At 37.3% G+C, this 15,437-nt stretch overlaps 2 protein-coding genes across 4 annotated transcripts; one reads left to right on the forward strand and one right to left on the reverse strand.

The window, feature by feature from the left end:
- Nucleotides 1-814: 814 nt before the first annotated feature.
- Nucleotides 815-8,787, reverse strand: LOC111266177 (uncharacterized). Its single transcript, XM_022843413.2, has 14 exons — nucleotides 8,654-8,787; nucleotides 7,546-7,713; nucleotides 7,148-7,380; nucleotides 6,746-6,880; nucleotides 6,156-6,350; nucleotides 5,336-5,428; nucleotides 4,820-4,915; nucleotides 4,234-4,284; nucleotides 3,956-4,072; nucleotides 3,680-3,811; nucleotides 3,091-3,228; nucleotides 2,555-2,707; nucleotides 1,642-1,731; nucleotides 815-1,406 (listed from the first exon to the last, which is right to left on the reverse strand). The coding sequence occupies exons 2-14, from the start codon at nucleotides 7,688-7,690 to the stop codon at nucleotides 1,386-1,388; spliced, it is 1,599 nt and encodes a 532-aa protein (XP_022699148.1). The 5' UTR covers nucleotides 7,691-7,713; nucleotides 8,654-8,787; the 3' UTR covers nucleotides 815-1,385.
- Trmt61 (tRNA methyltransferase 61) lies at nucleotides 7,298-12,298 on the forward strand. Of its 3 annotated transcripts, none has more exons than XM_086970820.1 (5): nucleotides 7,298-7,360; nucleotides 9,479-9,793; nucleotides 10,196-10,417; nucleotides 10,685-10,940; nucleotides 11,172-12,298. In XM_086970820.1, the coding sequence occupies exons 2-5, from the start codon at nucleotides 9,512-9,514 to the stop codon at nucleotides 11,378-11,380; spliced, it is 969 nt and encodes a 322-aa protein (XP_086826946.1). In that variant the 5' UTR covers nucleotides 7,298-7,360; nucleotides 9,479-9,511; the 3' UTR covers nucleotides 11,381-12,298. The 3 variants fall into 3 exon arrangements, with proteins under 3 accessions (XP_086826946.1, XP_022699150.1, XP_022699151.1); XM_022843415.2 differs by lacking the exon at nucleotides 7,298-7,360 and adding an exon at nucleotides 8,853-9,128; XM_022843416.2 differs by lacking the exon at nucleotides 7,298-7,360 and adding an exon at nucleotides 8,853-9,128 and having other exon boundaries at nucleotides 11,175-12,298.
- Nucleotides 12,299-15,437: the final 3,139 nt, after the last annotated feature.

Consider the following 15,437-nt stretch of genomic DNA (forward strand, 5'->3'; position numbering starts at 1 on the left):
ATTAGGGTTATAGGAAAGCTGAGTTCCAAAATACACTACTGAAAGAAAGAAAAGCGATTTCTTTGTTCACCCTGAAAATTGCATTTACTATACTGTGCTTGTTTACCTAAATGAATTAACAGTGAATCTTGTTGACCTATCAACTCTCTAGAGATATGAGTAAAAAGAAAACCAATTTCTGTGACATATATACATATAAGAAGCTGTGCTTTCTTATTATTTATAGGGTATATAAAGAATACGCGTTCTAAATTCCAGTCATGTCCTTTTAAAATAGACTAAACAAAAATATTTCGTATTCAAACGTTTAAATCGTTCCTACGCAAAATTATGAACTGTATTTTCAATATAGAAATACGTGTCACCTACGTGCATATCTTTTTACAACATATTGATAATACTATTAATAATAATACATTTTGCTCCAGGATCCATCTAAATCTCGGATCGTCCGCATAACTTTGGGATATTACTAAATCTTCGCGTAGCTATATTAGCCTTTCCATCGAAACCTGGTAAAAAAAAATCGTGCAACGGTTGATCATCGTTCTAAAGGACTTACATACAAAAAATTGCGTAAAAATCATCTTGGCGAGGCAATTCTCAATGTTGTTATGGCATGAAGAAGCATTTCTTTCCGAATATGACATGTGTTAAGCATTAGAAAACTAACCCTCATTTTTAATTGATTTCGTAAAATAGACAGGCTTGAACTCACAGGAGTACGACGACATTAGTTTGGATATTATATATATTGAACATGGATAAGCACAGATACTTAATCGCAGCATTATAGTAAATTTCCGTCCAAAACTTCTTTTGAGCCTTTGAGTTTTATTAGTACAAAGATAAAAACAAGTCTTAAAGCAACATAGATCTGTTCTATGGCAAAGTCGAAAATTAATCAAATTATTATGTATTTCACAACAATCAGTTGTTCTTCGCCGCACTAAAAGCGTATCGGTTAGTAGCTCCATCATCATAACTGATAATTTATTGCATATATAGGTTCAATACGTATGGCACTTAAAAACTTATAGCCGTATAAAAATACATAGAAACATAGTGATAGGTATTAAAAACGATTCGTATTAGTGGCTTACACGGCTTTCGGAATTTTTAGATAATGGCGCGTTAATTAGTCCGTACCAATGGCCTAGGTCACACACGAACATGCCTGATTTATCTACAAAATGTATAGGATTTGAAAGTTGTTTTATTTCTAATCATGTTCCTTCAGTGTGCTGTCACATGGTTATTAAATACAACAACACAAACAACGGATCAATAAAGCGCTGCTATATAGTATAATATTGTGGGATCGGCAGTCGACGATAAGAGTCAGATTTCGAGTTTCATTTCCTGAAGTTCCGTCTTTCCGTTTCTCATGACGATTCTTTGTGCGCCTGTAAAAGGAGCTTATATTTAATACTTAAAATTATGAGAACGAAAAAGAAATCATGTAAAAGTAAACGTTTTCTAGACGAATTACAAATTGTATGCTTTGCTGAATGTTTCGGTGAAAGATAGAAAAAAAATGGTTCTTTAATTTTAATGAAAATCGCATTGTCTAACCAGTAATGTCCACAAGGTCCTTAGAGCTGTAACACGTCAAATTTGTTAGGCATAGAGTAAACTCACTTTTACACATGCAAGGAATTCTGCCCATTTTTTTGCTATTTCGTCTTCGGTAGGTCTTTGACCTTCCTTAAGCTTCGTAGGTCTTTGTTTCTGTTGAAAAGAAACACATTAGTTACTTAGATATATTATGTAACGTTATAAGATTTTGCACTCTTTCTGCTTCTAAATGCATCTTAGCTTCAGAGACGAACTAAACTTCGAAGTTGATTTTCGTTATTGTAAAACAGATCTCTTACTATGTCCCAAATAAAAATTTTAGACCTTTTCGATAAACAATTATGTTAGTCACAGACATATTCTCTGAATTGTAGTTTTTGATTTTTTTTTTGTATGCTTTAGTATACTCTGTTTATCTGAATTAATAAAATTAATACATTTTGAGAAGCGGTTTGGGCTTTTTCTAAAGTTAGTACTTCCAGTTACTCAATGGAACTAAGCTATAACAAGTGTTGAAATATAAATGATGAAGCAGCTCAGTTTGGTAATAGAAGTGTCGTATTCTTTAGTCATCGCTTCGGACTTCAATGAGGCAATGACAACGGTCTTTGAGTGTGTAGGATTGTTTATCGGAGAAAATATCAACGCGTTTTCTTCGCAGGGGCACCAGAAAAGCGCACTAAGCACTATAGAAAATTTGATTGTATCAGTGAACTTAGCGGTTAGTTAGGTGAAGGCGAACGTGAACGTAATTCTTAATCTTGTGGCAAACGGCTATTGTATCTCAGTACTATTGTCGAGACCACAATGTAATATAATTATATTGTGGATTCGACCATAGATGGATCCAATGTTAAGAGATTGTTCACTGTTTTGTTATTGGCCAACTTATTACTAGGTACCATTAGCCTGGCATCAAGCATGAACAATCTTATCAGGAATGGCTGGTAATGGTAAATATTCTTTGTGATTTTACTCGGGTTTTGTTGTAAGCTGTACTGGTCCACTTCAAATTAGCTCTAGATCTAAGAGCCATGGTGACAGCTACAGAGCTCCCTCTGATGGGTTTTGGGTTGGTTTTCAATGCCGATGTAGCAGCATTCCCTCGTCCAGTTTTTAGACCCGATGCCTGCAAAAATTGACTCTCACTTTTTTCTTGTATACACAGTATTCAACGTATCTTATATAAAACATTTTTATATAATATTGAGATCTACTAACCCTCAAAGCTGTTTGACGCATAGAATCAATTATCGCTGTACAAAAAGTGAGCCTTTGAATTACGCTTAGATATAAATCTCAAACTTGCGCATCGCTTACTTCTTTGATACTGAACAAATCTGCTTTCCTTTGTTTTGACTATCACATAAAATGTTAATTCATTGCATTTCATTACTAGCTTCATAATGGCTAAGTAATATAAAGGAAAATCTCGCCATAGTTGAAATAAGTAATTAAATTGCGCAAAATATCTGCATCTCAAAAATCATTCAATTGTTTCGACATAGTTACCACGAAAAGCCGTTTGACAGTTCTGGTTTTTTTGATAGCTGCAGCAACATTTCTTGACCGAAGCGATTTACTTCGAGATATATTAGACTCTGCTTGTTGGCCCTCAGGGGAAATGTTTACTGTACTCTCTGTCATCTCCTAAAAAAAGGAAATGTGATTATATTTATCCAGTATATTAGCTCGTCCATAGCTTTTATGTCATAGCTTCTTCCGGCCATTACTGTCTACGATTCGTTTGCCTACTTCCATTGTTGTTAGTCAGCGGTCAATAGTGGTGAATAAATAAAAATTGTACTAGCCGCTTGCATATAGAGGTACGCATATGAGTGCATTTAGCAGTAAACTCTCGAATGGTGTTATATACATAATTCCATTGTAGATATATAATATAGTTTTCATTCACTCTCCGTTGTTGGTCGTTAATTAACGATCATTCAGGTCGGCAAAAGAATGGTGATTAATAATGAATGACTAACTCCATGCCATAAAGATGTTTAGACTTCTGTTATGATGCCTAATGGCGTTGCTGGACGCGAAACTCGAAACATTTACTTTACAGTAACATTACTTATGTTTCAAGGATCATTACCTGTTTGTGTTTTGTTTGAGTGGAAGCAGGTACAGGAGTCCTGGGTATTTTTTGGCTGATTTTTGACCGTGCCGATAGCGGAGTGGTCCTTCCAGAAGCAGTATGCTGTGCTTTTAGCGCTCCAGAAGGTGTCTGTTAGAAAATAAGAAGCGTATACGTGGGTCGTTAAATAAATTTCAAATGCAAAGTAAAGGATACCTTCTGGACTTAAACCACAGCTAATGTTTTTTTATTAAGCCAAAACCTGGCTATGTGGACACTATTCAAAGCGGTTACCGTTTTTGGCGGAATCGATGTCGATGATGGCTCGAACGAGATGGAACGTTCCTCGGTAGGAGACGATCGAGGTGTGGTGCGTGTCGACCCGACTCGCACAACTGTTCGCCAAGGTGTCTATCAGATCATTAAGAAGGGTGGGTCAAAGTTAGGACATCAGCCTACTTGAATTTTACTGAATACTTCATCTCCTCTAATAAAGTTAACGCAACATATCAATATTATCACTCGTAATTGGGCTTACAACTATGAAGAGCAAAAAGCACTAATTAACTCACCGTTCCTAGACGAGATATAGATCTTGGAGTCCTCCTTATTGTTGAAGGCGGCTGTAACAATCAATTTTTTTTTCAAACTATTGCTGGAAGTAAGTGAACGTAAATAAAGAACCTCTTAATGACAAACTATATCGCAGAAAAGTAAAAATTTTCCGTCCCACCGGCAAGAAAAACGATAAAGTAAAACTGCCACATCAGCAAGATTAACTTCACGTAGGGCAAAAATAAGTTTTGTAATCTACCGATTATCATCTATGCACACAAATGCATTTAGAATCGTAAATGGAAGCAACACAAAAGACGGCCGAACATACGAAGTGTTAGCGTTATGTTTTTCACTAGCACGTACAGTACGATAAAATCTTCCGAAGCCTAAACACTTTTGTAGCCGTCGTGTGTCGTATAATCATTTGCTTTGGATCGTCAGAATCATTTTCTAAGATCTTCATACACTCAAATAATGGATATATTATACTGCTAAATGGCCCATGTTACACTGAACCTTGATCTTATTTAACTTTCTTCGCTTGTATTTAAAAGAGTTTTTGAAAAGCTAACAGGGAGAGTCGTTTTGCGTATGAATTACCGTTTTAGGCTGGTCGCCAGTGGAGACATCGGTTGATGTTAATTTTCCGGGATCACTTTTACTGGGAACTGACAGCGGGGTCTCTCGAGGAATCATCTAAGTGCACGAAAAATGTATGGATTGCTCATGACTAACTGATGACTTAACACACTGACATAAACGATATGTGGCCCTATGATATACGTATTCATACACGACTGAATCAGTGCAAGTCGTTCAAGTGAAACGGTCTAGATCACATGATGCTGTGTCTAAAAGCAATTCGATCATTTCAAGGGTTTGTCTTTCCGTGCGAAACACATAATTAAACATTTCTATCTTTGTCGATAAATCAGCAGCTGCCCTAGATTATTCTTATTGGGGACTCACTGAATCCAAATAGCCGAAAAGCATTCGAAACGGCTTAAGAATAGATCACGCTCTATTAAAATCCGACAAACGATAAGAATGCAAATCTGATCTTACTGTCTATGAAAAAAATCTGTTTAAAACGTTATTCGTGGGCTTAAGTCTTACCGGTTTTTGAATAGCTTGAACACCAGTCGGAGTTTTACTAGTAAACATCAATGAAGTGGTTGTAGTTGCCCTTGACGCAGCAGTCAATGGATTCTGCGTAAAAAAAATACAAATTTTTACCGAAAAAAAATGTTATTGTTTACTTTTTGCACGTATTTAAAAACCTACTCTTGGAAAAGGTTAAGCACATATCCACAACACGCTTAAAGGCAAAGCCTGTGACGTACACGTAACTTTGATTGATATGACCTTAGTGTAACAAAATTACTTCACGCTTATTTCGAAATAAAATGTGGTAATGTACTATTCTCGCTTAGGGAGTGTATTAATTGGAGTAATTGGTATTATTAATGATATATAACATAAATAATTGTTCGATGGCTACTATATTAGCAAAGACGATGATAGCTGCTTACGCACCTCAACTCATTTCAAAAAGGAAACGTTAAATTACTACTTTTTGTACTACCTGAGCGGCAAATCCCGCTTTTCCGGTTGATTTTAAAAGCGTAGTTTTGAGTTGTGTTTGTACAGAGGCTGATGGAGCTTGCAAATAAGCATATCTAATATTTGTAATAATTTCTGGCACATCATTTATTAGCGCACATTGAATGGCAACAACTAAATTATTACTTTTAAAGCTGACTAATGGCATTTAATGGCCTTTGTACAAGTAGAGTCTGGAAGTAATGGAGATTTTTCGTCACAAGCCTCGAATAATTGCTTCGACTTGGTTTTAGAGAAATCTATTGAAAGCGTCTAACACCAATGTAGACACAAGGTCTACGGGCAATTTTATTTTATAAATTTGACCACTCACGAATTGTGTCTTTGTCAAAGGTGCTCCTGCCGTTGTCGATGCTGGCGTAGCCATTTTGGAGAGCGTTCGGCCCGATGGAGCATTACTTACAGTTTTACTTGGCATCTTCTTCTTATTGCTATTCATCTGTAAATTGTTGTTCATCGTGACTAAAGGAAGCTCAAGAAGTTCGAGCAGTATCTGCACAGCTCTCATCTGGACTGGTCAACAGAGTATAAGAGAGAAGTGTTAAAAAATCGTAGAGATATGTTACTAATGTAGATCCTTTTCAGATTTTCGCAACACAGATTTCCATATGTAAATTAAGCGTAAATTCCCAGATTCACCTAGAATGCATAGTAAAGTTGGTCCTTCAAAAATGTGTACCTACAGCACATGAAAAGGTACTCGATACGGGATTAGTGCATCTCGCTTGATAAGTTCGACTAAATTGTAATATACAATATATGGTATTTTAGAACGTTACATAAGCGACTATCTATGCGTAGGGCAAATGGTTTTGTAGCGTTCATTCTTGTGAGGCTTCAATAACGCCCGAATTGGTCCGTTTCGATAGTTAAATTGGCTAAGGCCAAATAAACTAGTAATACCTTGGTTTGCCCAAATCGAGGATCCATTGGATTCTTCTGGACAGTTAGATTAAATCGGGTTGCCAATGTCGTACGTATAGATGGAGTCTTTTTTTTTATAGCGGGGCAAGCCGATGAATCCACACCATCATAAACCTGTGAACAGATCCGAGCATAGTATACCGAGTTTATTTCTATTAAGAAAATCCGCGTTAATAGTGGGAAGGCAAGTTTTAGATATGGCTTATAACGTTAGAGCCACCGAATTTACCTTTGTCTATGCAGTCTAGTAACGGTCATTAATATTTCTGCTGACAGTAAAGTAGACAAATTCAGTGGCTACCCCTCTAAGTAAACTATTTAGTCATAACAAACCCGCGTTTTTTTTTCCTCTTACTACTAACGGATAATCGGCTTACTCACGTCGAAATCAAGCATTCTTCTGGAAAGCCCTCCAATAACCGACTTGTTTTCTTTAAGGGGAGTTGGCCTTGCGATGCCAACCTTGAACGCCGGCGTCTTCAGCCCTTCCGCCCTCTGTTCGGCGGCCCAAGCCTTCTTCAGATTACGGTAACGGTCCAGCCGAGCCTTGCGTTGATCAGGGGTTTCTTTGGGCTTCGGTAAAACGACTTTCTGGTAAGAATGAGGTTCCATAACTGATCGGAATAACAATATGAAAATTAGTGCTTTGTTGCTTTGAATACGAATATCTGTTCGCTACTCTAAATACAGCCTTCGAGCATCAGCACGATTCACTTTGCATAGGAAGAATCATTGTCGACCCTGTTTCTTTTGAAATATTTTCAAGACCCATAGTTCACCTTTCTTGTCAGACGACACTTCAGGAATATTTCGAAGATTTGAGAGAACTTTATCTCGAAGATTGTCTCTTCGTGCGGCTAGGGCCTCTCGCCGGTTTTGAAGAGCGCCAAATCCCCCATCCCTAACTATTTCTCGACGATACATCTTGCCGGTTGTCTCGGTCTTCCCTGGCCAAATAAAGCAGAACAGAAAAGATTGTTTGAAAGTTGTCATAGTTGACACAAGTCTGTTTGGTAAAGATACTAAACACTTACCTATTGTAGTGCGAGTGCACGGCAAAAATAATGTAAACAAATCATATTTAGATTAATTTTAAATTCAATCATGCAGATAAACCCTAAGCATATTTATTTGTCCTACTGTTACCTACCTCCTTGTCATAACTGTTTGAAAGCTTACAGTTTGAAGACTGACATTTAACGATATGCGAAAATGAAAAACTTAGTTTTTGGTTTACATTCTTGACCAATATGTCAGAATGATAGAATGACTGAAAAAATTCACGGAAATTAAAAAGGCTAGCCAGAACTGTCCTAAAAGAACAATATCACCTCTTTCTTTAGGTTTTTATATTCTTTAATAAATACATAAGCTTCTTTTCTTTGCTGTATGTTTTCTATCGTATGAAGCTATACGAAAACTTGCTTCATTTAATCATTTCTAACTCCATTGGCAACCGGTTGACAATCGAATCACAATTTGATAAGAAGTTTTTAAGTAACTGAATTTCTATAAAATATGTCGTCCTATAACATCAAAACTATTATGAAGACTTCAAATATTCTGTTGTGAAAGAATACACGGAACCACCTAATCCAATAAGATATATAAATTTAATCAACACAATCCTTATCAAAATTGCTTACTGCCATAATTTCATTGCGAGTTATGGATTACACCCTATACAAAATTGTTGCCGACTGTATTACGGGTATCATAGCAAGTCCTTCTTTCGAGCTTATTTAACTAGTAGTCTATAATCAGAGCACTGTAAATATTACGAAAACCAACATAAAACGCTTAAACGTGATGAAAACCGGTACACACATCGACATTCACAACTCACCTGCTACTAAGAGAGATATATAAAAAGGTACAAAAACCTACATACAATGGTCTCCTCGATCCGGCTTATCAGCAATGATTTACTCCTTGATAGTGACAAGTATCTATTAGAGCTTCCAGTTTCCGTTTTGACTAAAACGTTTCGACAGCTGTCTCTAGGCGATACACAAAATTTAAACTTACATAAAAATCCCTTTCAACCCGCGGTCTGCTTTGTATACAAACAAATCCACGTGAAATTCGAAATCAGCGGGAGCCGCCGGCAATACTCACGGTGCCAGCAATTCACCTGCTAATATTAGTACTCTACAATGCTGGCACTAAATTGCTATAGCATAGCATTATTTTGAAGGAAATTGCTCACTTGCCGTGCCAACCGTATTCATTACTAATTCTAGAATTCTTCATTGTCGTTCAAGTTGGAATGAGTTTTCTGGAATATAAGGACTGTCCCCAGGCGGGGGACACAGTAATTGTCTACTTACATTTCAATTTGTTCTACCCTCTTGTCCTAAAGGTAGTTACGGGTTATATAAGTTATATCTAGATTTTCATCTGTATTACTACTATACGAGAAGAAAGAAACGCAACAGGTACCGAGTAATTCACAGTATGTTAGTCAGACTAATGTTAGATACATGCATACCGCACAAGGTGTTTTTCTCGTCTCTTTCAACCAGAATAACAGCCGAAATGAAACTTACTCCATTAAGATGCTTTTAACTATTCGATTTAGTTGTAAATACTTAATAGGACCAGTGTGATTTTCAGTGAGATGGAAAACAATTATGTTGAAACCTACACAGAGCTATAACGTTCAGTGAATTTTAACAACCGGATATTTTAAATTTGCATTTGCTATTTCAGGAAGGTGAAACGTTTCAAACAAAATACGGCGCTATGCGTCACAACGATGTTATTGGCCGTCCGTATGGAAGTCGGATTGCTGTCAAAAACGGTTTTGTGCACTGCCTGTGGCCAACGCCGGAGTTATGGACCCTTGCACTACCACACCGCACTCAGATCCTTTATACAAGAGACATCACACTCACAACATTCCAACTAGATTTACGGCCCGGCAGCGTGGTCGTGGAGTCTGGAACGGGATCGGGTTCAATGACGCACTCTCTCGCTAGAGCAGTAGCTCCACATGGGAAAGTGTACACCTTCGACTTCCACCTGGTAAGAGGTTACGTTTCTTTTACGTGACTGGTAAAAATCCGTGCTAGCGAATGACGCATTGTAGGTATGAGAGCCGGCATTTACAATTTTTTCCGTCGATTTAACATTATTTTTAAACTGGCATCGAATTGCATTTTATTATGTCCTTCAATTTCCATGCCATTACGAAAATTTCAAGATAAACCCACAAAAGTGGGCACCGTAGGCAGAGATTGAAATATTATCAATGCTGTCAAGCGCATAGTGGTAATGCCACTTTCAGTTACAGTCTACGATGCAGCCAGAGAGAAAACAGATCCGAAAACGACCAAGGAAGATTTTTTCTTTGATTATTTTGTGACATTATTTTTTGCAACAGGTTTGAGACTTGTTTTAACTATTTATTGTCATCATTGCTTACAGGTCCGGAGCGAGATGGCACAGAAAGAGTTTTCTTCACATGGGCTGAATGACATCGTTATATGCGCTCATCGAGACGTTTGCACAGATGGATTTGGCTTGACCGGAGTAGCTGATGCTGTATTTTTAGATCTACCCCATCCATGGTTAGCTGTCCATCACGCCATTCAAGCGCTAAAAGACACAGGGGGACGGATCTGCTCCTTTTCGCCCTGCATAGAACAGGTGTAAATGATCGTAGATAAAACTGCGTACGAACTAGGCACTAAAATATATAGCGTATAAATGCGCCTTATGCTTTAAGAAACGTATTGAGCCGACAACAAATTTGAAAAAGTCTGATAGGAAACTAAAACTCAACCGTCATTATTGGCGGTCTTATAAATTTTGGCAAGTCGACTATTATGAAAGGAAGCTATATGTGAGTACTGATTTATTGTCCCTTCATTCTGGTAATATCATTGACAATATTGTACTTGAACATTGACTCAGGTTCAGAAAACATGCGATCGGCTCCGCGAACTACGTTGTGTTGAACTGACGACTATGGAATGCCTTGAGCGTCCATACGAAGTGAAAAAGGTGCATTTTGTTAAACAAAATATAGGAGCTGAGAGACATCGAATTGGAAGTGAATACTTTGTAACAGGTGCTAGTAAAAAGGACGAGGCAATCGAAGAACGTGAGGAAAAAGTAGTGGTGGATGAGGGTGATAGCCCAAGCAGCTGCGAAGTTTCAGAAAAAAGAGGTCTGTCAGTTCATACCGGCAAAATACAATTTTATACTAACAGTGTAAAACTACCACCTTATACCTTGCTACTCCCCGTAAGGGCTTTGGAAGTTAAGAATGTGCGAGTTCTCACTGAAAAAGACCTTTTTGTGACTCTATGAATTAAAGTGATGTGGAGAAGTCCGGTGTGTCCTCTAAATTAAAAGTCCGCCTTTTCCTAAAAGTTGAATAAATAATTTTTTCTTACAGCAGATGAAAAACGTGATGATCCGGAAGATGAGGATGAGGCTTCGAAAGCAAAGATTGCAAGATCATCTATTGAAGGAGAGGTGCAACGAAAACAAAAAAAGCCATTGCCTCCTGGAGAAAGTCGGCTGTGTGCTATTCCTTCAATAAGAATTCCCGGTCACACAGGGTACCTTACATTTGCGACATATCTCGGTGGGAACGCACAGTAATAGACGGTTCCACTAAAAACGAGACAACCAATTCAGCTCATAGATTCAAGACTGCCTATTGCCAATAAAACATAAGTTGGCGTGGGTACTCGATCACTGGACGTTCTGTTCAACTAGACTGCTTATCATGTTTCAATTCTGCAACAGAAGAAACAAATCATCGTATCGAATATTAAAAATATTCGAGGTCTTAATTAATATCGTGATTGATGGTACATTATGAACGTGACTTCTGTCCAAAGTGTGCATTGTTTGGATGATTCGTAGGCACAATAAAAAGTCTTGTGTAACATTTATTGGCAAAAAAATGTAGGGAATTCACATAATGCGTCTTTTTCTTTAGGGACGCTTGTTCATTATTGTCTCTTGTAAGAAGCATGTATTATTTATTAAGTAATAAATATCATACACACGTGTTTACTTTAAAAAATACATTACTACAAAGATATTGCTTGATAACTAGTAACTTTTCTCTATCGATTGTTGTACAAATAAATACAAAATCGATTACTTTAAAATGTTTCCATCCAATGACAAAAAACAAGAATATCAAATGAATATATATTGTCTGTGGTGGATAATTTTTGATAGCTTCTTAAATTGTACTACCTATATTCATTAAGACAATCCGAGTTGAATACCACGTCGGTCAGTAAGTACTGTCCGTAACTTTGCACGTACTTGTACATTTTGTTTATTTATCTAATTTTTAATTAGGCGCATTTTTCGGATTGCGTCTCTGCGTTTGCTGCATCGGTTATATTGCGGCCATGTTTATTAGTAGCTGTTTCCTACGCAATCAAGCGCAGGCCTAAGGCATGGCATATCCTTTATTACTTTCCCGCCCAGACAAGTATTGCTGATACAACGAGAACTGTTTGTGAAGTTGAAAATAAATAAGCACTATCTGGCAACCGCTTTTAACGTTTTAACTACAAATGTCCATTTGAACGTTAAACCAACGATAAACCTTGCCTTAGACGGTTTTCGGTTCAATGAAAATACACTTCAGATATTCGGTCCAGTCACTTCAAGCACTTCCTGCACAGTTAAATATTGGTCGCCTTATTAGATTCAATCGTCCGACAGGAACATGTATACCACACGGACTCAGCGAAAGACCATTGCACTCATAAAACGAACCGCATGAACGTGTGCACATGATTGCTTATATGAAATTTTATCATTGTCTTACAGGATTAGTGCTGGAATCTACAAAAAGATATAACAATTCGTAACGCAAAGGCGAATAGTGAAGCATCCAAATATAGATACCCCAGAGAATCCACTAGGAGTAGCTGCTGCCACACGCTTCAGAAGCGCAAAGCCGTCTGCAGACGGCGACGCGCCTCAAGTCACCAAATGGGTCAATAAATTGAGTAAAAAAGGCGCTAAACAGACAAAAGATTTGGTAACAGAATGTTGCTGCCTGACAACACTAACACTCATGTGATTTTGGATAACAGGAAATACCGATTATAAATGAGAGATTTTTTTTTGGCTTATACCTGTTCAGATGACGTTTGAACAGATCCATGCAGCGTTGGATATTCAGGAAAAGAGTCAGAAGTGAGCTCATGAACGGACAGTCCGAACAGATGCCTTTATCGGAAATCCGTTTTGTTCTTGGGCATCCAAACAAACAAATCTAGTAGAGTAGCTTAGTCTACCCTAAATGTAGGCAGCATTTAAAGCAAACTGAGAAGTAAAATTTTATAACCAACTTAATAACTTCTTTCTGGCCGTACCACAAATCATTAGAATTTTTGTGAGAAAATTTGCTGCGGAATTGAAAACCGTTACTTGAGGTTCAGATTGACAACACATACACATGACTCAGAGGCGCAATAACTTTTTTTTTTATTAATACTATTAAATGAAAGATTATCTATAAGGAAACTGAATCTTCTCACCAGAGCGATCTACAACGATGTCAAAATCGTTGACTGCCTGCAAACTTGATAGCAGTGCGAAAGGATAAATTTAATGCTATAGTAAGAATGCGTTCATCACATAATACTAGGTAAAAATATGTATATGAATGCACCTATAGGACATGGTTATTGACTACATGGCACCTCAGTCTACTGCGCAGCTTGTTTGTTGCCGTCAAACTTACTTATATACCAAACCCGCAGTTCTGCCGTTACAAGTAAGCCAAATTATTAATCAAGCTTAACCTACTGCAAAAAAAAGTTAAAGAGTTAAATCATAACATGGAGCTTGCCAATGTATTCGTTTCCACAGTCTTCTTTGCAGCAGTGGCCCAGATGTGTCTTGATTCGGTGATATATAATCAGTATTCTTTACTGAAATTTTTTTCATGAATACAAGTGTATCCTCTTTTAAAGAAATTTAACGGATCTCTCGTGAAACAGCTAGATTTTTCAAAATGTATGGTATTTTTTGTATTTTACATTTATGTGTTCCACTATAGCTACAGTGGTAGGTTTCGTTTGACTGAACTGAGCTGTTTGAACAATCTTCAGTTGAGGCCCCTCATACATGAACGTTAGGTCTTTGCAACGTAAACATATTCAATTTGCAAAAAATTAATTCAATAATCAATCAATATACTGTATCTCATATATTGAACCTAAACCTCGCAGCGGTCGCAAGTACAGCTCTTACCATTAGTTAAGAATTTTTCGTACAAAGTCTTCATCACCAGTTTAAGCATTCTTCTTTGAGCTTCAACCCGTTTGTCGCTTGAGTGATACGAGATTTGTTTCTGGGAAAATTGCGGATTCACAGAATGGAATCGTTTAAGTTGCTCAAAACCATATTTTCGTATGTTACTACTTCTGTATATTAGCAGTTCTACCCAATGTTCGCTAACAAAAGTGAGGACTCTTCGGAAACACTCAAGTTGAAATTTCAGTAAGCAGCTTTCGACCTCATTTGATCGTCAGTGTTTGAGATTTGAACTTTTCTTTGTAAAAATTGTTCCGACTTGGAGTAATTATTTCGTTTTATGTTAACTAACGCTAATTGATCAGTTAACGCACGGTGTTCGTAATGATCACCTCTCTGATTTTTTTTAAATGTAACACGGTTTTCGGTATTAAATAATTAGTATATTGGAACGGTACTTTTTTAATAAAAGAGTCATTCATCAGAATAGGGCGGACATACTAGCATGGTGGAATGCAGGATCTGACCGTTATTATCTGCCAACTCATTTATCTGTTTAAAAAAACATATTTTCTCATTAGCTGCGAGAAATATCTATGTAGGGTTTGACTCTCTCGTCGGAAGCGCTCGAGGCGCGGGCATATGTTACGTAAGGCAAGATTACCAATGTTGATATGCGTGTGTATATCATGCGTAACAAAGTAAATGTTCGATGATATTGCATTTTACTCACTTATCACCTGTTTTCGTCTTTAGATATTTACATGTTTGCCTCTATTGTATCGCTTTCAGAAAAGTTCGACTTGAAAGAAGATAGAGTACAAAGTAACAACGAGACCAGGCAAATTAAAGCGAGACTTTAACGAGTAACGTCAAGAAGCGCCAAAGCCAATCATAACGGGAGCCTCTGGTTACACACTCGAGTAACTTGAGGTACTAGCACTTTTGACACGATCGAATCTGCCAGTAAGTCTATATGCTCGACCGAAGCAAGATACCGATGATATCATTGAACTAAATGCTTGTGCGGAAACACTTGAGGTTTATGTTATTAAACGAACAGACTTTTATTTGTGGTTGATTTAAGTGCGTTATTACAGACTCATTCTGACCGGTTTTGAGAGCTAAAGGATAGCTGAGAGTCAAAAGTTACTTCACATTTTTCGTTCTTCTCATTTTATCCATACAAGAAAAGAGTTGATGTACTCGTATTCTATAAAGAGTAGATAGCTCACCTTGGACGGAATAATCAATGGACAATGTTTTTGCAAAGTAGGTTCTAGGAGTTTGTTCAAAATAGGCTAAACAAGTTACTGACCTCCGAATGAGCTACGCTTGATAATACCTACCAAAGTATGAAAAAAAATGTTTTGCGTTGCCTGTATATTTCGTCTATTTAAACACTTACATGGCTATAAACCCA

Source organism: Varroa jacobsoni, unplaced genomic scaffold (assembly GCF_002532875.2).
Source record: "Varroa jacobsoni isolate VJ856 unplaced genomic scaffold, vjacob_1.0 scaffold_1063, whole genome shotgun sequence".
Lineage (NCBI taxonomy): Eukaryota > Metazoa > Arthropoda > Arachnida > Mesostigmata > Varroidae > Varroa > Varroa jacobsoni.

Excerpts from the sequence above, each read along its gene's own strand:
- LOC111266177 (XM_022843413.2), bottom strand. The coding sequence starts at position 7,690 with ATGTATCGTCGAGAAATAGTTAGGGATGGGGGATTTGGCGCTCTTCAA. Across the intron at positions 7,381-7,545 it reads AGTGTCGTCTGACAAGAAAG|TTATGGAACCTCATTCTTAC; the intron begins GTGAACTATGGG and ends TATTCCGATCAG. Across the intron at positions 4,073-4,233 it reads CTATATCTCGTCTAGGAACG|ACACCTTGGCGAACAGTTGT; the intron begins GTGAGTTAATTA and ends ATGATCTGATAG.
- Trmt61 (XM_022843415.2), top strand. The coding sequence starts at position 9,036 with ATGAGTTTTCTGGAATATAAGGACTGTCCCCAGGCGGGGGACACAGTA. Across the intron at positions 9,129-9,478 it reads TCTACCCTCTTGTCCTAAAG|GAAGGTGAAACGTTTCAAAC; the intron begins GTAGTTACGGGT and ends TTGCTATTTCAG. Across the intron at positions 9,794-10,195 it reads ACACCTTCGACTTCCACCTG|GTCCGGAGCGAGATGGCACA; the intron begins GTAAGAGGTTAC and ends CATTGCTTACAG.